The sequence below is a fragment of the Drosophila mauritiana genome, chromosome 3R, assembly GCF_004382145.1.
Source record: "Drosophila mauritiana strain mau12 chromosome 3R, ASM438214v1, whole genome shotgun sequence".
In the NCBI taxonomy this organism is placed as follows: Eukaryota; Metazoa; Arthropoda; class Insecta; order Diptera; family Drosophilidae; genus Drosophila; species Drosophila mauritiana.
In genome coordinates, this window is record NC_046670.1 from 5346738 (window position 1) to 5363839 (window position 17102).

Consider the following 17102-nt stretch of genomic DNA (forward strand, 5'->3'; position numbering starts at 1 on the left):
ATATGATTCGATCTTAAGTTTTTATTGACTCATAGACCTGTCATGTTGTAATCTTCAGCTTTAGCTTTTAGATTTTAAAGCTACGTTTCTTCAAATTTAGAGTTTGTACGGTTTGGATAATAAAATTTTAATTAGTCAAGTAAACCAATTGTAATTGTAATCACATTTTGTACTGAAAAACTCCAGCATTTTAGCATAAATCTATTGCAATCTCGCTGATGACCTCTCCATTAGGTATCGGTAATCTGCTTTAAAAGGCTTCCTTCGCACTTATCTCTAATTTGGGTTAATCTATGCCCCAAAAGAACCGTCCATAAAAGCCTGAATAGCCGTTTCCACTCGCCCGTCGCTTACCTAATCAACTTTTTTCTCGACAAAGAAATCCTGCCCCATCTTGGGTCGCTTATCTATGCATCTTCAGGCACTGAACAGTAGCCAACTGCCCGAGCTGAGGCATAGGCTCTATGAAGACAAGACTCTTTCGCCGGCGAAGCCTTTTAACGGCATCTAGCACCTGGAAAATTGCCAACGCTTTGGGGTCAGTAATTAATTCACATCAACCTGCTCTACGACGCCACGGATCCCGACTTTTGGACAATTGGCCAATTCATGCGCTTTAATTACTTCATAAAAGAGCTACGTTGCTGCCTTTGACGGCCGCTGGTTTGCTGGGTGCCCTTAGCTTCAAAGAGTACACTTGCACAAAAAATGTGTGATGTAATATGGAACTTATGAGTCATGATTTGTAATTTAATAAATTACAATTTATGCGAGTTACTTTTTTAGCTAATAAATTGAATACAATGGGATGAGCTATATAAAGGTAGAAATATAAATGAAATTGTAGAACTGATGAGGAACAGTATTCTCAAACTAAAATTTACAATATTTTTCTAAACATTTCTAAAACATTTTTGATGTAATATTAGCAATTTGATTTATAAGTGTAGGAACTAACTGTTTTCCCTTGCTTACAGCCGTTGCTCTTTGAATTTTCGCGCGCCTTTTGTGTTTCCTTTATACTGCGCTTTGATCGCTGCTTTTGGTTGTTGTAAGGTAGTTAGTTTTTGATTTTTTTCTGGTCTTCTCTAATGCTAACCTTAAGGTTTTGTAGACGTTTTCTGGGATTTTGTTTTGCTCGCCAGACTATTTTTTGATTCACAATTGTGGGCAATCACAATGGTTTAAGTGCTTACTATTCAAGGTTCGATCAACTTTTTTGCCGAGTAGCAAAGAGAGTGAAAATCGGTATATGAGTAACTCACTCACTATTTCTCTTGCCCAGCAATTGGAGTGTAAAACGAGATAAAGTGCTGTCCACGCTTCAATTCCGCAGCACTACGAACATTGCATTATTTCGCTGGTGTTAATCACTCACTTATCACTTTGCACCAACAACGCCTTCGAGCACCTGGAAACTTTGTTATTTCAAATTTATTAAGATGAAGCGCGATTTTAGTAGCTTTCTCTACTTATAATTCGTTTCTCATAGCTGTATTGTTCCATGGAAATTTTTCTGAATTATAAAATTATTAGATTTATATGTTATACGTGCTCTATGTGTAGAGGAGTTCCATTTAAGCTGTTTACTTCTATAGTTAGTAGTTAGTTAGTATTCTAAACGAAAGACTTAGGCAACAAACTTGAATATGGAATCTTCTTTCCTGGTGCACCATGATAACTTAAACTTAAAGATGCTCTATTCCTTTCATATAACTTTAATAGCGAAAGAAAAGTAAAAAGCTGAAAGAAATTTTCAGAATCAAACAATACAAAGCGAAAAAAGTGGAAAACAGAATAGAACAGAACAGAAACTGCTGTCTGGCGAAACAATTTGTAAATTGCTTCCGACAGCAAATTCAATAATAACAACAGCGGCGGCAGCAACTGCGGCAACTGCTGGCAACTAATAGTAACTTTCAATCATTCATCATCGATTTCAATAAACAATTTCAATGGTCTGGGCGGAGAGACGCACAATAGACGAGGCAGTGTGGGGATTACTCGCACTCCCCTCGAAAGAGCTTTGAACGTGTGAAAGATTTGCCTCACCTCATGTTGCTCCTGCCCTTCGGCCTCCGGGATTCTTCCATGCCTTCACTTCTTCGGGGCGATGACTGGCTAAACAATCAGAGATCCATTTGGGCTTTATGATGCCCATCTTCTATTCCTTCGGCCACTGTAATTGGAAATTCTCGCCGCTTACAAGATGCGAAGTCGCAAATGGATATTTGACGAGTCAGCACGAATGTCTTTTGGCACATGCAACCTTGACATTTTACGTCGCCCCAAGTGATCGTTTTTCGCAAAATAAAAGGGAGAACGCCCATGCTGAATATTAGAATATTTCGAGAAGCGATCGAAACGTGTTTCGATTCGATGCGACTCACTGCTCTAATCGGTTGAAAATGTCAAGAGTCGAGCCAAATGATGCGATACATATTTTTATATAGACATTACTTACGACCGAGCGGCAGAACAACAGTCAGCGGTCTGAAAGAACCAGTCAATGCTAATAACAAGTCGGTTAAAGTATGCCAAATAAATTATATTACCAAATAAGCAGGCCAAAACAAAATTTAGTGAAGCGAAATTTTGTTTGCTTCCTCTGAAGCTTTAATGACTTTAACATGTGGTTTCCAGTTATTTAATGGTAACTTTTATTTCGGCTTAAAGCTTTAAAAATCAATTTTAATAATTTTTACGTCATTTTTCTTATATTTGCCAATACGCCTTCAATTAGCAAAGCTTTAAGGCTTTAACTAATTAAAATATAAATATCTCTATTTAAAATGCAATAAAATAAGTAAAACATTTACTATCCGTTTTACATACGCGAATCTGTGTACTTCCAGCCAAGCGGCTGTCAAACTGTAAGTGCACCATATTAAAACAATTTCGCCTCCAGAAATTTCTCCATAGAATATGTGCGACTTGCGACACTTTCCATACCAACTTCCTCCGACTGTGCTAGAATATTCTTGTGCCGTATGCTAAACAAAAGACTCAGGCAACGAACTGGAGGACGGCACTTGCCGCACTTCGCGTTCTGCATCGCCTTCGGCTGTTGCGGATAATTGTGGCATAAAAATTGCTTTTCATTTGCCCCAAAATAAAGCAATTGTTGGACCGAGGGGCGAGAGGGGCAGGGAGAGGGGAGGAAAGCCATGCGGATGTGAAACTGAGCATGTGCGGCGCTTCTTTTGTTTTCTTTTCTTTCGTTATTATATATTTTCTTTTTGCCATTTTCTGGGCAGCTGCTTAACATACCACACAAGCAGAAAGCTGGGGGAAGTTCGAGACAGGCCGCATAAAGAAGATGCAACTGCAACAGTAAAAATATGTAATTATGTTGGAAGACAGCCGGCAGCTGGCTTAGATCCCCAGCGCTCTCTCTATGCCATATCTATGCTCCACAGCTGTAAGCATATTTATAGTATTTCTGGTTCGAAAATGTGTAAATCGAACAAGTTTATTTTTCCGGTTTTTCGATTGAATGAAGCTTGGTGTTTATTAATGGAAAAAATGCAATGGAATCTGGGAACTTAATAGATTGAATGTGATGATATATGTAAACTTACAATAAATGTTTATGTTAGGTAATTTGTTTTATATATATAAATTGTTAATTTAAAACATTTATTGATATTATCAGTTGTGGCCATAAGTTCTTAGATTGCTGTATTATACATCTGCAGTTTATCCCACTTCCGCCTATAAACTTGTGTTTCCCCTCTTCGTTCAAAGTCTTACGATATTTATGGCTAAGCGCTGCTTTTATTTGGATTTATTATGCAATTTGCTTGCTTTTTGCTCTTCTATTGATTCAGTTTGATGGTTTTATGTCGAGAGCATTTGACAAATTGTTATGCCAGACATTTGCCTAATGCTAAGCATCGTCGCAGCGGATTGTTGACAATCTTGTGAGTACTTGGCCAGAGAAACTTGTTTGGCCATTTGTCAAAAGTTTGACAACTTCGTGACATCAAAATTGAAATATTTGTTCAGATGCACCGCTGTTGGGTGATTGCCACATCAAATTAACTGCCAATCGGTATCAACTTCATTGATCTGGAAATTAAATTGCCTCAGCCAAAAATCACTCAATTTGCCTGGCCAAAACCGAAATCGCCTTGCGCTTCCCTTTCGATTGGGTTTAAATTTATGCGCTCGCTGAACTTGAGCACAGTCACCGAGCTGCATATATAAAAATTAAATGGGGAAGCAGACAATCATCTTGGGCAAGCCGAAATCAGCTATGATTTATTAATTTAACCGGTCTAATGCCCATCAAACCACTTCCTCCTCCCCCACTCCCCTCTTAAAAGACAAGCGATGAGAATTGGGTCAGAATTAGCAACTCTTTAAGCCAATTAGGATGCGTTTTAATAGCGGGGCCAGGGGTGGAAGTTGCTTGGAATCTAAGTTATGGGATTAGACAAGTGCTGACGGGCACAAAGATATCTAAAAGAATGCGTTATTGTGAACAAAATGTACACCAGATTTTGATCTTCATAGAAATGAATACATTACCTAAATAAAATGAAATAGAAATCACAGGAATGAAGAGTGCCATTGCCATTAAACAAGGTATTTTAAGAGAAAATTTGTTCCCAAAGTCGTACATTTTTGCAGCGAAAATATGATTTAAAAAATACCTAAAATATTAATTAGCATTTTCTAACAGGGTTGGTTGGCTAATTAAAGTTCCTCAGTTTCAAATGGCATCAAAATGCATTCCCACTGCAACAACTTTGGAGCCTATTTTCGTGCTTTCCCCTGACATTGCTACAAATATCTAAAAAATGAAAATACCTCAAAGCAAAAACACAACGAAAAACCCCCTTCAACTGTAAATTGTGTGAAAAATGGCAAGCAATTTTCTCACACACTTGCAGATACAGACAGTCGTCATATGTTGATGGGCCAGACAATATGAAGATGTTTATAATATTATAATTAATTATGATTTTCTGAATGCTTCAAAGCCTCAAAGTCGAAGCAAAGTTCAATGCCAAAGCGAAAACAAACACAGAGCAAAACAAAAGCCACCGACCAAAATACATTTTGAATGCAACTCCCTGCTTAATTATATACACATAAACCGCAGTCTAAGCAAAATAAAAAAAAAAACAAGAACAATGGCCACAGAAAAGATGAACAAAATTGTAAAACGAAACCCGAAGATAATTCACACGGTTGGAGCACTTGAGCAAAGGGCATGATAAAGCGAGCAATGAAACCAATAAAATCCTCTGAAAACTTAGCAAACAAATTTAATGAATGTAATTAAGATGTTGAGCTTCGACTGCGATCTGACCCACATAGATATTTTCCATAGCAGCTGATCGAAACCGCCCTAAAGTCGATAAATCAAATCGCAGATACTTAAAATCAAACGTAGGCCTTAGGAAATAAGACGATTAACCAGCCGCAATGTCATTCAAAGCCTGACTTTATTAGGAAGTTCAAACACAAGGCAGTATTATGCTAATTCGGACTAGTTACGATCTATGTACAAAAGTTGCACTCGCATTGCACTGTGAGAGCAAGCGTGCCTGAGATTGACATCAAGCAAGCGAATTATATTGCCAAGATAATTGCCACAATTAACTCAACAATGCCGAATGCCGAATCTATCGTAAAAAGGCCAGAAAATATCCAAACCAACAGTCATTAAGCCAAAAAGCAAGCGGCAATTATATCTTAATGCCTGCAAAATAAATACCCTTACCAAAAAAGGGTTTGTTCTAAATGAAAGTCTTTAAACAATATTTTGATGTGTTTCATGGCCTTTATTTATAAATGTGCTCATACTTATTTGTTTCTTAAATTAAAGGAAACAAAACAATTTTTCCTTTAATGCTGAAATAACACTTTAACCAAATAACTTTCGTTTCTGATTCATGGAATCGATCGTGCGTTTTTAGTGTGTGGAAAAATAAGCAATAAATTTGTTATACAATTGTGTAAATATTTGCTTCTCATGAACCCAATTACAGAGATCCCTTCAAAACCAGATGAACCACGCCACTTCAATCACAAGTGGAAGTTACCCATTTTTTGGGTTTCGGCTCCAATTTCGGCTTACAGTGGATATACCCCTTCAGTGTTTGAGCACTGGGATCTCCTTACTGGCGTATTGATGTCTCATCTGGCATTCATTTTTCATCACACTTTATTTGCCCAACCATTTCAGTTCGCCGCTGAACAATTATCTCGAAAAAAATCGAGGCTGCTGTGTGTAAACTCATTTGCATATATATTTTTGCACGACAGCACAAATATTGTGAGCCTTATAAATATATAGATATATATATAAACTAAAGTAGCCCAAAGCGAGCTCGTCTCATAAACAAATTGATTAGCGTCTTTAGCGTTGCACCAAGAGCAGCCCCAAACCAACAAAGCCCACTCGGCACACAAATAAACGCTGATGGATCATGAATAAATTGCTGCGATTTGATAGCGCAAAATGGCTGTTGCCAACCACTGAGATCCCAGATCTGGGCATCATCCTTCCCAAGAGTTCGCAGTTGTGTGCGACCTGATGGGACACACCTCTATATATGGGGTGATCTCTTCACACCCGGCACGTGTACGGCTAGTTTCAGCTATAAGAAAAATAAATCAATTAGCGTGCTGAGTAATATCAGCGCCAAGCCCTTGCCAATCAACTTCTTTCATCCAATCCAGGTGGTGATAACAATAGGGAAATATATATTCTGTTGCCACACTTGAGTTGGCATTTTTTAGCGGTCGTTCGTTATTATGCAAATTCAGTTGTATGATAATGTAGATTAGATTAGTCTAATTGCCTGAAATTTGCTTTACTCTGAAAAAGTCTAATTCTGAACTTTTATTTGCATTTGCAGATACATAACTCCGGCAGCAGCCGCCAATGCAACGGCAACCGCATCAACCTCAGCGGCAGGCGGCGTGGGAGGCACCAACCTGGCGGTTTATCCCACGGCCACCGCCCAGGTTTATCGCTCGAACAACGGCCTGGATGTTCTGGACTGCGCTGGACTGGAGCATCACAACGCGGCCACCACTTCCGGTCACTCAGGCAGCGGCTTCTCCCAGCGCCTCAGGGAACTGGCCGCCTCCGCCGGACTGCTCTCCCTGAAGCCCCGCCAGCCCCTCAAGCCGGTGATCAAGACACGTGGCTCGCCCGGACCGGAGTTCCCCAAGAAGGTCACCTTTAGTGCCTTTGCCACCGTGCAGGTGGTGTGAAGGACGTGAACAGTGGGTCTAGCATCTGTAGCATCTGTGCAGGCACAGAGCAAGGTGAGATAATAACCATTAAACAACAAAAAGTAAATAATAACTTAATTTTTGGTTTTTAAAGTATTTTTAAAGCGTATTCTAGATCGATATAATTCTTTGATTTAAAATAAACTTTAGAAAAATATTAAAAACATTCAAACAAACAATGTAGATATACTGGATTAAGAAGAGAAACGCACTTATATTCTAATTTAATATAGTTACATAATAACATAGTAAAATATTAATCAAAAGATTTTGCTTATTAATTCATAGATTCTTTTTCTTCTCTTTTCATTTCAGTTTCATCTTGCACTTGTTAACGATTATTTGTTGTTGTTTTTATATTTGTTGCTGTTGTTAAATGTTTAGCCAAAACTATGGGAACCATAAACGGAGAAAAATTCCTTAAAACGTTAAAAAAAAAAACATAATAAATTGTTGTGCCATGTCTGTGGCTTGAAATAAAAATGAAAACCATATAGAAATGAATAAAACACCCCATAGCTAAAGAAAATACCTCAAGGATCCTTAATATCTACCCTCCTTTATCTAATCTTATCTGCTTTTCTGTACATTTCACTCTGGTAGACTGACATTTTAATACCCTTTCTATAGTTCCTCTAGATCACCCTCTACTAAAACAGTATTTTCCATATTTTCTCATCTTTCGAAAACTTTCCTCACCAACACACCCGAAAATAATTGTAAAATATAACGACTGCAAGTTCAGAAATTCTAAATATTTACTATTAAATTGTAAATATGTATGAATTTTTGCTAATAACAATTAAACAGCAAATATAGTCATAAATATATGTATTCATGTAATATGTAAGTCTGTTTTGTGTATGTGTGTATATATATAAACCATGATTTTGCATTGATAATTATATAGGGAATGAAAAACGCCTTTCAATTCCACGCAAATTTTAATCGAAATTGCTGTATATTGTATTTAAAGTATAATAGAATATATATCTTATAAGCTTAATATTATGCATAATAAATAAAATATGATTAAAACCAAACAAACTATTGTCTTTTAATTTGGGAATGAAAACATAGCTCAAGTTTATTAAAAGGGGATCTTGGTGGAGAAACTGCTAAATGCGATCTTTGCATTTTTAAGGGGGATCTTGGTGGAGAAACTGCTAAATGCGATCTTTGCATTTTGGTGTTTTTAATATTTGAGGAAAAGGGCAGTATTCAGAATCATTTAGTCATTTAGGAAATTTCTCACTTGCTCAATTCATTTCACTTATTAGGTCGGATTTCCGCCAAAATATAACAGTCATTTTAAATCGCTGCTTGACCCAGCTGTCTATGTTAACTGTTTGTGTTGACTGTAAACGCTTACAGATTATACGCTAACAGTGCCCACGGCTAACATAATGTGTTGCCACCTATCGATATAATACCACTCAAAAATTCCCAAAATAGAGATGTTACTTAATAATAAAATTACAATTTGGGATTAAGGTTATTGGATGGCTTTTATTTTTTTTAATTTGCTTAATTCTTCCTCTTCTTAACGACACTATCGATCTTAAATTGCAAAGGTCCGGCAGCGCTGTATATATCGTAGCTCTGTTATCGATATGTTCCCGCCATTCACGCTTTGATCAGCCTCCAGCCCTGGTCACAAAACATTTTTTGCTAACTTCAGCACAACACGGGGAATTTATTATCAAAGTTAGCCAGTTGCAATGTCTGAATCACCGTGTAAGTTAATAAGATTGCATCTTTAAACATCTTTCTTACCCGTATGATATATTTCCAGCTGAACCGCGCGCCAAGCGCCAGAGAGTAGACAAAAATGGTAGGTTCGCCGCCATGGAGCGACTGCGACAGCTGAAGGGAACCAAGAACAAATGCAAAGTGGAGGACCAGGTGGACGACGTATATGATGTGGTTGATGAGCGGGAGTACGCGAAGAGGGCGCAGGAGAAGTACGGAGACGATTGGATCGAAGAGGGTTAGTTGGAACTATGAACTATATGCTTAATAATACTAAACTTCGACTTTTAGATGGTACTGGTTATGCAGAAGATCTGCGGGATTTCTTCGAGGACGAAGATGAGTACTCCGATGGTGAGGAGGATCGGAAGGACTCGAAGAAGAAGAAGGGTGTTGCGCCCAACAGCAAAAAGAGACCACGGGAAACAGAAAAACCAGTAACAGGAAAAGCATCCATCAAGAATCTATTCAGCAATGCGGTGCCCAAAAAGGTGGATGTAAAGACCAGTGTGAAGGACGATGATATCCTGGCTGATATTTTGGGCGAAATAAAGGAAGAGCCTGCGGGAACGTCAGAAAAGGCGGAAAAGGTTATAGCCCCAGCGAAAATATCAGTTACGTCTCGGAAATTCGATGCCGCCGCTGCCAAGGAATACATGAATAGTTTTCTGAACAACATCAAAGTTCAGGAGCAGGAACGTAAGAAAGCAGAGGCCAGTAGCGATAACGAGATGCTGGAGCGCATCCTGAAGCCCAAGGCAGCAGTTCCAAACACAAAGGTGGCCTTTTTCTCCAGTCCTACCATCAAAAAGGAGCCCACGCCCGAAAAGACACCTGCCAAAAAAGCCACCGAAGATCCGTTCTCCGACAATGAAATGGACTTTAGCTGTCTGGATGACGATGAAAATCAGTTCGATGTGGAGAAGACACAGCAGACAGAGAAGGTTTCCCAAACGAAAACTACAGCTGAGAAGACATCCCAAAGCAAAGTCGCCGAAAAAGCAGCGCCCAAAAAAGAAACAACTGGATCGCCAAAGGAATCGGAATCGGAGGACATTAGTAGGTTGCTGAACAATTGGGAGTCTATATGCCAAATGGACGATGACTTTGAAAAGTCCGTGCTCACCGCGGATCAGGATTCGACAATCTCATCAGATCAACAGCTGCGGTTCTGGTACTGGGAGGCCTATGAGGATCCAGTAAAGATGCCCGGCGAGGTCTTTCTGTTTGGTCGGACCGCCGATGGAAAGTCCGTCTGTCTGCGGGTACAAAACATCAACCGTGTGCTCTATCTGCTACCCCGGCAATTTGTGAGTATTATTCTTTAAATACTTACTTACTCCCTAAATGAAATGTTGTATCTGAATATATCTTGTAGCTCTTAGACCCCATTTCGAAAGAGCCAACCAAGCAGAAGGTGACCGTCGCTGACATATACAAGGAGTTCGACAACGAGGTGGCAAACCAACTGAAGCTGGAATTCTTTCGATCCCGCAAGGTCACCAAGAGTTTTGCCCATCACGCCATCGGTATTGAGGTTCCGCAATCTTGCGATTACTTGGAGGTTCACTACGATGGCAAGAAACCACTGCCCAATTTGTCGGCTGACAAGAAATACAATTCTATAGCACACATATTCGGCGCCACCACCAATGCACTCGAAAGATTCCTCTTGGATCGGAAAATCAAGGGGCCCTGTTGGCTGCAGGTGACTGGATTCAAGGTGAGCCCAACTCCCATGAGTTGGTGCAACACCGAGGTCACGCTTACGGAGCCCAAGAATGTGGAGTTGGTGCAAGATAAGGGAAAGCCAGCGCCACCACCGCCACTTACGCTACTAGCACTTAATGTGCGCACCTCAATGAATCCCAAGACATCAAGAAATGAGATATGCATGATTTCGATGCTTACCCATAATCGTTTCCATATCGACCGCCCTGCTCCACAGCCCGCTTTCAATCGACATATGTGCGCTTTGACCCGTCCGGCGGTGGTTAGTTGGCCTTTGGATTTGAACTTTGAGATGGCAAAATACAAGTCCACCACAGTGCACAAACATGACTCAGAGAGAGCCCTGTTGAGTTGGTTCTTAGCTCAGTACCAGAAAATAGATGCAGATCTCATTGTAACCTTTGATTCCATGGATTGTCAACTAAATGTGATAACCGATCAAATTGTAGCCCTGAAGATTCCCCAATGGTCTCGAATGGGGCGACTGAGGCTGAGCCAATCGTTTGGCAAGCGATTGCTGGAACATTTCGTCGGCAGAATGGTTTGTGATGTAAAGCGATCTGCAGAGGAGTGTATAAGAGCAAGATCCTATGATCTGCAAACGTTATGCAAGCAAGTACTGAAGCTTAAGGAATCGGAGAGAATGGAAGTGAATGCCGATGATCTATTGGAGATGTATGAGAAAGGAGAGAGCATCACCAAGCTCATATCGCTCACCATGCAGGACAATTCGTATTTACTAAGGCTGATGTGTGAGCTCAACATCATGCCGTTGGCGTTACAAATCACCAATATTTGCGGCAATACCATGACCAGGACCCTTCAAGGAGGTCGTTCTGAACGAAATGAGTTCTTGTTGCTGCATGCTTTCCACGAGAAGAATTACATAGTGCCGGACAAGAAGCCGGTTTCCAAACGCAGTGGTGCCGGAGATACGGATGCCACGCTTTCAGGTGCAGATGCTACGATGCAAACCAAAAAGAAGGCAGCCTATGCTGGTGGCTTGGTGTTGGAGCCCATGCGCGGTCTCTACGAGAAGTACGTTCTACTCATGGACTTTAACTCCCTGTACCCCAGCATAATACAGGAGTACAACATATGCTTCACCACCGTCCAACAGCCCGTGGATGCAGATGAGTTGCCCACCCTACCCGATTCCAAAACGGAACCTGGAATATTACCCCTTCAATTGAAACGTTTGGTGGAGTCGCGAAAAGAGGTGAAAAAACTAATGGCAGCGCCTGATCTTTCGCCGGAACTCCAGATGCAGTACCACATTCGGCAGATGGCCCTGAAGCTAACTGCGAACTCCATGTATGGTTGCTTGGGTTTCGCCCACTCCCGGTTCTTTGCCCAGCACTTGGCTGCTTTGGTCACCCACAAGGGCAGAGAAATCCTCACGAACACACAACAACTCGTGCAAAAGTTGAACTATGACGTCGTTTATGGTGATACAGATTCCCTGATGATAAATACCAATATAACAGACTACGACCAGGTCTACAAGATTGGTCACAACATTAAGCAGAGTGTAAATAAACTATACAAGCAGCTGGAATTGGATATCGATGGAGTATTTGGCTGTTTGCTCTTGCTGAAGAAAAAGAAGTATGCCGCCGTCAAGTTGAGCAAGGATTCCAAGGGAAACCTGCGGCGTGAACAGGAGCACAAGGGACTGGATATAGTTCGTCGCGATTGGTCTCAGCTGGCTGTAATGGTGGGAAAAGCCGTTCTCGATGAAGTGCTGTCGGAAAAGCCTTTGGAGGAAAAACTGGATGCAGTGCATGCCCAACTGGAGAAGATCAAAACTCAAATCGCGGAGGGTGTAGTACCGCTGCCACTGTTTGTCATCACCAAACAGCTAACTCGGACTCCCCAGGAATATGCCAATAGTGCTTCATTACCCCACGTCCAGGTGGCCCTTCGGATGAATCGCGAGCGTAACAGGCGGTACAAAAAGGGCGATATGGTGGACTATGTGATCTGTTTGGATGGCACAACAAATGCTGCCATGCAGCGAGCATACCATTTGGATGAGCTCAAGACCAGCGAGGATAAGAAGCTGCAGCTGGACACGAATTACTATCTGGGACACCAGATTCATCCGGTGGTCACGCGAATGGTGGAGGTGTTGGAGGGAACCGATGCGAGTCGCATCGCCGAATGTCTGGGCATGGACCCAACAAAGTTCCGCCAGAATGCGCAGAGGTATTTACTATTATATTACTTCTTACAAACTCGAACCTAACTAATATTTTGCTTATGTAGAACCCAGCGAGAGAACACCGAGCAGTCGGAGGGTGAGTCCCTGCTCAAGACGACTCTTCAGTTGTACCGCCTGTGCGAACCGTTCCGCTTCCAGTGCGTTACCTGTAAGACGGAGCAGCTGATGGCGTCTGCATACCGGCCGGGTCCAAGCAACTCCCACATAGCCGTGCTCCAGCAATGCGCAAAGTCCGAGTGCCAAACAGCACCGATTCAGTACCTGGCCAGCGTGCGCAATCAGCTGCAGCTTTCCATGCGGCAGTATGTGCAACGATTCTATAAAAACTGGCTGGTCTGCGATCATCCGGATTGCAACTTCAACACCCGCACACACTCCTTGAGGAAGAAATCCCACCGCCCGCTGTGCCAAAAGTGCAGGAGCGGCAGCCTGCTGCGTCAGTATACGGAGCGGGACCTGTACAATCAGCTCTGCTACCTGAGATTCATGTTCGACCTTGGCAAGCAAACGCTGCAGCAGAAACGTAAGTAGATGCAATGCAGTTATAAACATTTTCCAGAAAAAAAACTAAAACAATAGTTTTGGTATATAAACAACAGGAAGAAAGTGGAGTACGAGGGAGAAATATCTACATTTTGTAGCATATCGACAAAAATTTACAAGGCACATAATTACATGAAAAATCAGTCGAAATATTTTATAGTTCCCGTGATCTCAACTTTATGCTCGCATCCTTAAATTCTTAAAAAATTGTTGTGGTTTATATGCATGTATTAGTTCTGACACCTAATACGAGTATTTCCTTTAAGATTGTATCATTAAGTTTCACAGCATTTGATATCCTGAACCTACTTGAACTTTCGATTAATTTTGAATTTATATTTTGTCCATATTATCAAGCCACCCTCACACCGGAGCTGGAGCAGGCCTATCAACTCCTATACGAAACGGTGGATCAGCAGCTGCAGAGCTCCTCCTACGTGATCATCTCGCTAAGCAAGCTCTTTGCCCGCTCCCTGGCTCAGATGTCCCTGCAACCGTCCGTGGCGCAGCCCCAGATCGAAGCAATTCCGAGTGCTTTGGCGGATGTGGTCTAAGTGTTTAATTAACTAGCCTTTGTTATAAGTTCCATTAAAAATACTACAAAAGAGATGCAGATGTATGGTTAACTAGATGAGGTCACGTGGCGAGGAACTTCTCGAGCGGAAAGTGCCGGAAGGACTCGTTGAATATATCCGTAAATGCCGTGCTGACCAGCTCGTTAATCATCGGCTTGATGAACGGCAATCCCAGCTGCCACATGCTGTTGATGACTCCATCGGCCAGTTGGTTGAGGGGCTGTCCCTGCAGCAAGTTCTCAATGTGCAGCTCCATTCCGCCGATGCGGTCCACCTCCACATGGACCTTGATGAGCGAACCCGGACCGCCGATGCGCCGAACGCTGGTGGTTTGACTGAGGAAGGAAATAAAGTTAGCTGAAGGTTGTCATCTTGGGAGCAGTGGAGTCAATTTGTAAGCCAAAAGCTTAAAACAATACTGGTGTTTGCAACACAGCTTGGGAAATACATATTTCCATGCAACTCGGTGCCCACCTGTAATCGTAGAGGGTGAGGTTCCAGTGGCCTTTTCTGTTCATCTCAGTGCCCAGCATTTTGGCGGCGAACTCGTACTCGCCCTCCAGACTTTTCTCGGGGAAATACTGTGTGTAAACGATGCGCTGGTCCTCTGGATCGGCATGGAACTTGGTCACCTCGGATCGCGCCCATCCGTACTCGGATACATTGCGCAATATCAGACGAAAGCTGCCCAGACCCTGTGATTCACCTCGTCGCAGCTCAACGTAGCTACAGTGGTGCGGGTCAAAGGGCTTGATGTTGTAGTCGGGCACACCTGAAAGAGTTGCTCCATGATTGCTCGCCCGTAATCCAGATCTCACTCACCTGTTGTGAAGTAGGCCCTCAGGTCGTTGAACACCTGCCGCATGCACTCGTTGAAATCCTCGTCCGCCCAGTGGCAACGACCCAGCAAGTGCTTCAGATCCGCATCCACGTCGATCTGGCTGGAAGCGTTTGCCAAGTGAGTGGCAAAGAGCACAATCCCCGCCAGGAAAACCAGAAGCCTAGCACAGTTTGAGAGCCACTGTTGCGACATGCTCGCGGTTTCAGTTTAACAGCAACTGTTTGTCTTCTGTTAATTTGAAAGGTAAATGTGCGTTGTTTTTATTATCTTTATTGTTTTAAGTAAACTGATTTTGTGCGCGTGAAGAGCAACCGGTGTTTGTCGTTTAAAGTGTCCTTGTATTTTGCATGGAGTGGATCGTCTACTGATTTGTTTATTAACTATTTTTGCGTTTATTGATTCATCAGCAGTTTATAGTACTTTTTAAGTCCCTTGATTTCAGGTAAATTTCAATGAGTTAGGGATATGAAATAAATTAAAAAGCCATATAAAATTAAACAATAATATGGATCGCTAAATGTATATGTAAGGCATGTGTTAGTTCTTGAATCTTCATTAGTCAGGAAAGTGACTTTGATTTGACAATTGTTTAATACTTTTGTATGGAGTTTATTTCTTTTCACGATAATAGTGGTATAATTGTCATACAAATTTTATATTTGCATGACACTTAAAGACTTCTATATTATTATAATTGCCATCGTAAAGACTTCTCCTAGCACCGAAAATAAAAGACACTTCGCATCGCAAGCTATTCAAACAGCCTCATCTTGTAGTTCCTCATGTAGTTCGTTTTGTAATGTTTTTTGTTCGCCGCTTGCACTTGACCCCTTTAACTTAAGCTCACCGACTGACTATTACTGGGCTTAGTACTGCAGCAAATAGATAGCGTAAAAAGAAAACTACAAACATGACAAAATAGCGCGTTAGTATGGAAGCATGGTAACAGTGGTAAACGAAAGACTTCGACAAGACACAAACTTGGGGGTGCGAACCACTTTTATTTCCACTTAGAGGCGGTAGCCAGTCATGCAACGCGAGAGCAACAGCATATGATAATATTTGGCAATTCTTCAGTTTAGCGGTTGCATTTGCAACCAAGTTGACCAACGGTCAGTTATTCAACAAAACAAGTTACCTAGCTACTTAGATTAGTTAAGTTTTCCGAAGTCCCGAGCTTTAGTTTCACTCCCAGGCAATTTACTTCTGGTTGTTCCAAATATATAACGTAGCCAAATATGAAATTCTGGAACTCGTACACAAAGGCGCGCAAATATTCGATAATAATAGTAGCTTTACAGTTATTTGCGCCGAATACGCGACGTGAATCAGGCGAGCTCCCGTAGCCAACTGAACCAAACCAAGTCGGAGGAAACCAGAGAAAAAGAGCTTCCACCAAAAGTGGCAGCAGCAGCCAAATGAGCCATAATAAAAAAGCCACAAAAATAGCAGGAAAATGTTTGAAAGCCATGATATGGCCGGGCACAAAATTGAGCTTTGTCAACTCGGCTTAGAGTTTGACACCCCCAAGTTGCGTTTGTGCAACTAACAAAAATGAACAAAACGGTCGTAAATCACCAGCAAAAATCATTCATATATTCCTTTAGAAATGCGTAGAAGTATTTAGCTGAGCGAGGTGCGAACTATCCAATACCCTTTGCTTAGCAAGTTATTATTAAATTTATGTCATATAATTTTTTACCATGTTTGATAATAATTCATATTCATAATTCATGTACCATAAGGTGAACAAAAAGTAAATACAAGATTCATTTGAAATAGTACAACTTTAAATTTAAAATTGCTTTCCATTTCTTTTAGTACAGTTAATATTTCTTGAAGTTTACATCAACGAGTTGAACGACCTTAGAAATAAATATTTCCCTTGTCGTCTATTTCAAACAATAACCCATCATCGCTGGTCGAAAAGTGATCTGAATTTAATGAGGCAATATTTATTAGGCAAGCCCATGTCCGTCAATGGGTATTATTCAAGTATGAAATCAAGTACTCACAGCCAAAGCTCAAGTTCATGGGATTGAATAAATCAAGCGACGTGATTGACAATCGTAACGATTGACGGCAATGCTGCCGGTAGGCCAGAAGAAGATTTTGTGGACTGTTTTTTGGCAAATGGAAATACAAGGTTGCAGCTTCAGTTGTTATGGCTGATTGCGAT

General features: G+C 41.3%; 3 protein-coding genes across 4 annotated transcripts in view; 2 read left to right on the forward strand and 1 right to left on the reverse strand.

Moving 5' to 3' along the window:
* Nucleotides 1–7747, forward strand: part of LOC117143912 — a 47393-nt gene extending 39646 nt beyond the window's left edge. Inside the window, exons 2-3 of the mRNA XM_033308826.1 lie at nucleotides 6876–7290; nucleotides 7573–7747. Coding sequence (XP_033164717.1) covers nucleotides 6876–7236 — 361 coding nt within the window. The 3' untranslated portion in view covers nucleotides 7237–7290; nucleotides 7573–7747. The remainder of the gene's footprint in view (nucleotides 1–6875; nucleotides 7291–7572) is intronic.
* A 1153-nt stretch (nucleotides 7748–8900) lies between these two features.
* Nucleotides 8901–14116, forward strand: LOC117144033 (DNA polymerase alpha catalytic subunit). The gene is made up of 6 exons (XM_033308994.1): nucleotides 8901–8994; nucleotides 9053–9247; nucleotides 9301–10319; nucleotides 10388–12948; nucleotides 13009–13487; nucleotides 13865–14116. The coding sequence occupies exons 1-6, from the start codon at nucleotides 8979–8981 to the stop codon at nucleotides 14059–14061; spliced, it is 4467 nt and encodes a 1488-aa protein (XP_033164885.1). The 5' UTR covers nucleotides 8901–8978; the 3' UTR covers nucleotides 14062–14116.
* A 6-nt stretch (nucleotides 14117–14122) lies between these two features.
* LOC117144035 (circadian clock-controlled protein) lies at nucleotides 14123–16434 on the reverse strand. Of its 2 annotated transcripts, XM_033309000.1 has the most exons (4): nucleotides 16062–16434; nucleotides 14905–15151; nucleotides 14557–14854; nucleotides 14123–14417 (listed from the first exon to the last, which is right to left on the reverse strand). In XM_033309000.1, exons 2-4 carry the CDS (start codon nucleotides 15113–15115, stop codon nucleotides 14144–14146), a joined length of 783 nt encoding a protein of 260 aa, XP_033164891.1. In that variant the 5' UTR covers nucleotides 15116–15151; nucleotides 16062–16434; the 3' UTR covers nucleotides 14123–14143. The 2 variants fall into 2 exon arrangements, with proteins under 2 accessions (XP_033164891.1, XP_033164892.1); XM_033309001.1 differs by lacking the exon at nucleotides 16062–16434 and having other exon boundaries at nucleotides 14905–15361.
* Between the last annotated feature and the right edge of the window lie 668 nt (nucleotides 16435–17102).

Excerpts from the sequence above, each read along its gene's own strand:
- LOC117144033 (XM_033308994.1), top strand. Across the intron at positions 9,248-9,300 it reads AGACGATTGGATCGAAGAGG|ATGGTACTGGTTATGCAGAA; the intron begins GTTAGTTGGAAC and ends TTCGACTTTTAG. Across the intron at positions 12,949-13,008 it reads TTCCGCCAGAATGCGCAGAG|AACCCAGCGAGAGAACACCG; the intron begins GTATTTACTATT and ends TTGCTTATGTAG.
- LOC117144035 (XM_033309000.1), bottom strand. The coding sequence starts at position 15,115 with ATGTCGCAACAGTGGCTCTCAAACTGTGCTAGGCTTCTGGTTTTCCTG. Across the intron at positions 14,855-14,904 it reads GAGGGCCTACTTCACAACAG|GTGTGCCCGACTACAACATC; the intron begins GTGAGTGAGATC and ends CAACTCTTTCAG. Across the intron at positions 14,418-14,556 it reads CTCACCCTCTACGATTACAG|TCAAACCACCAGCGTTCGGC; the intron begins GTGGGCACCGAG and ends TTCCTTCCTCAG.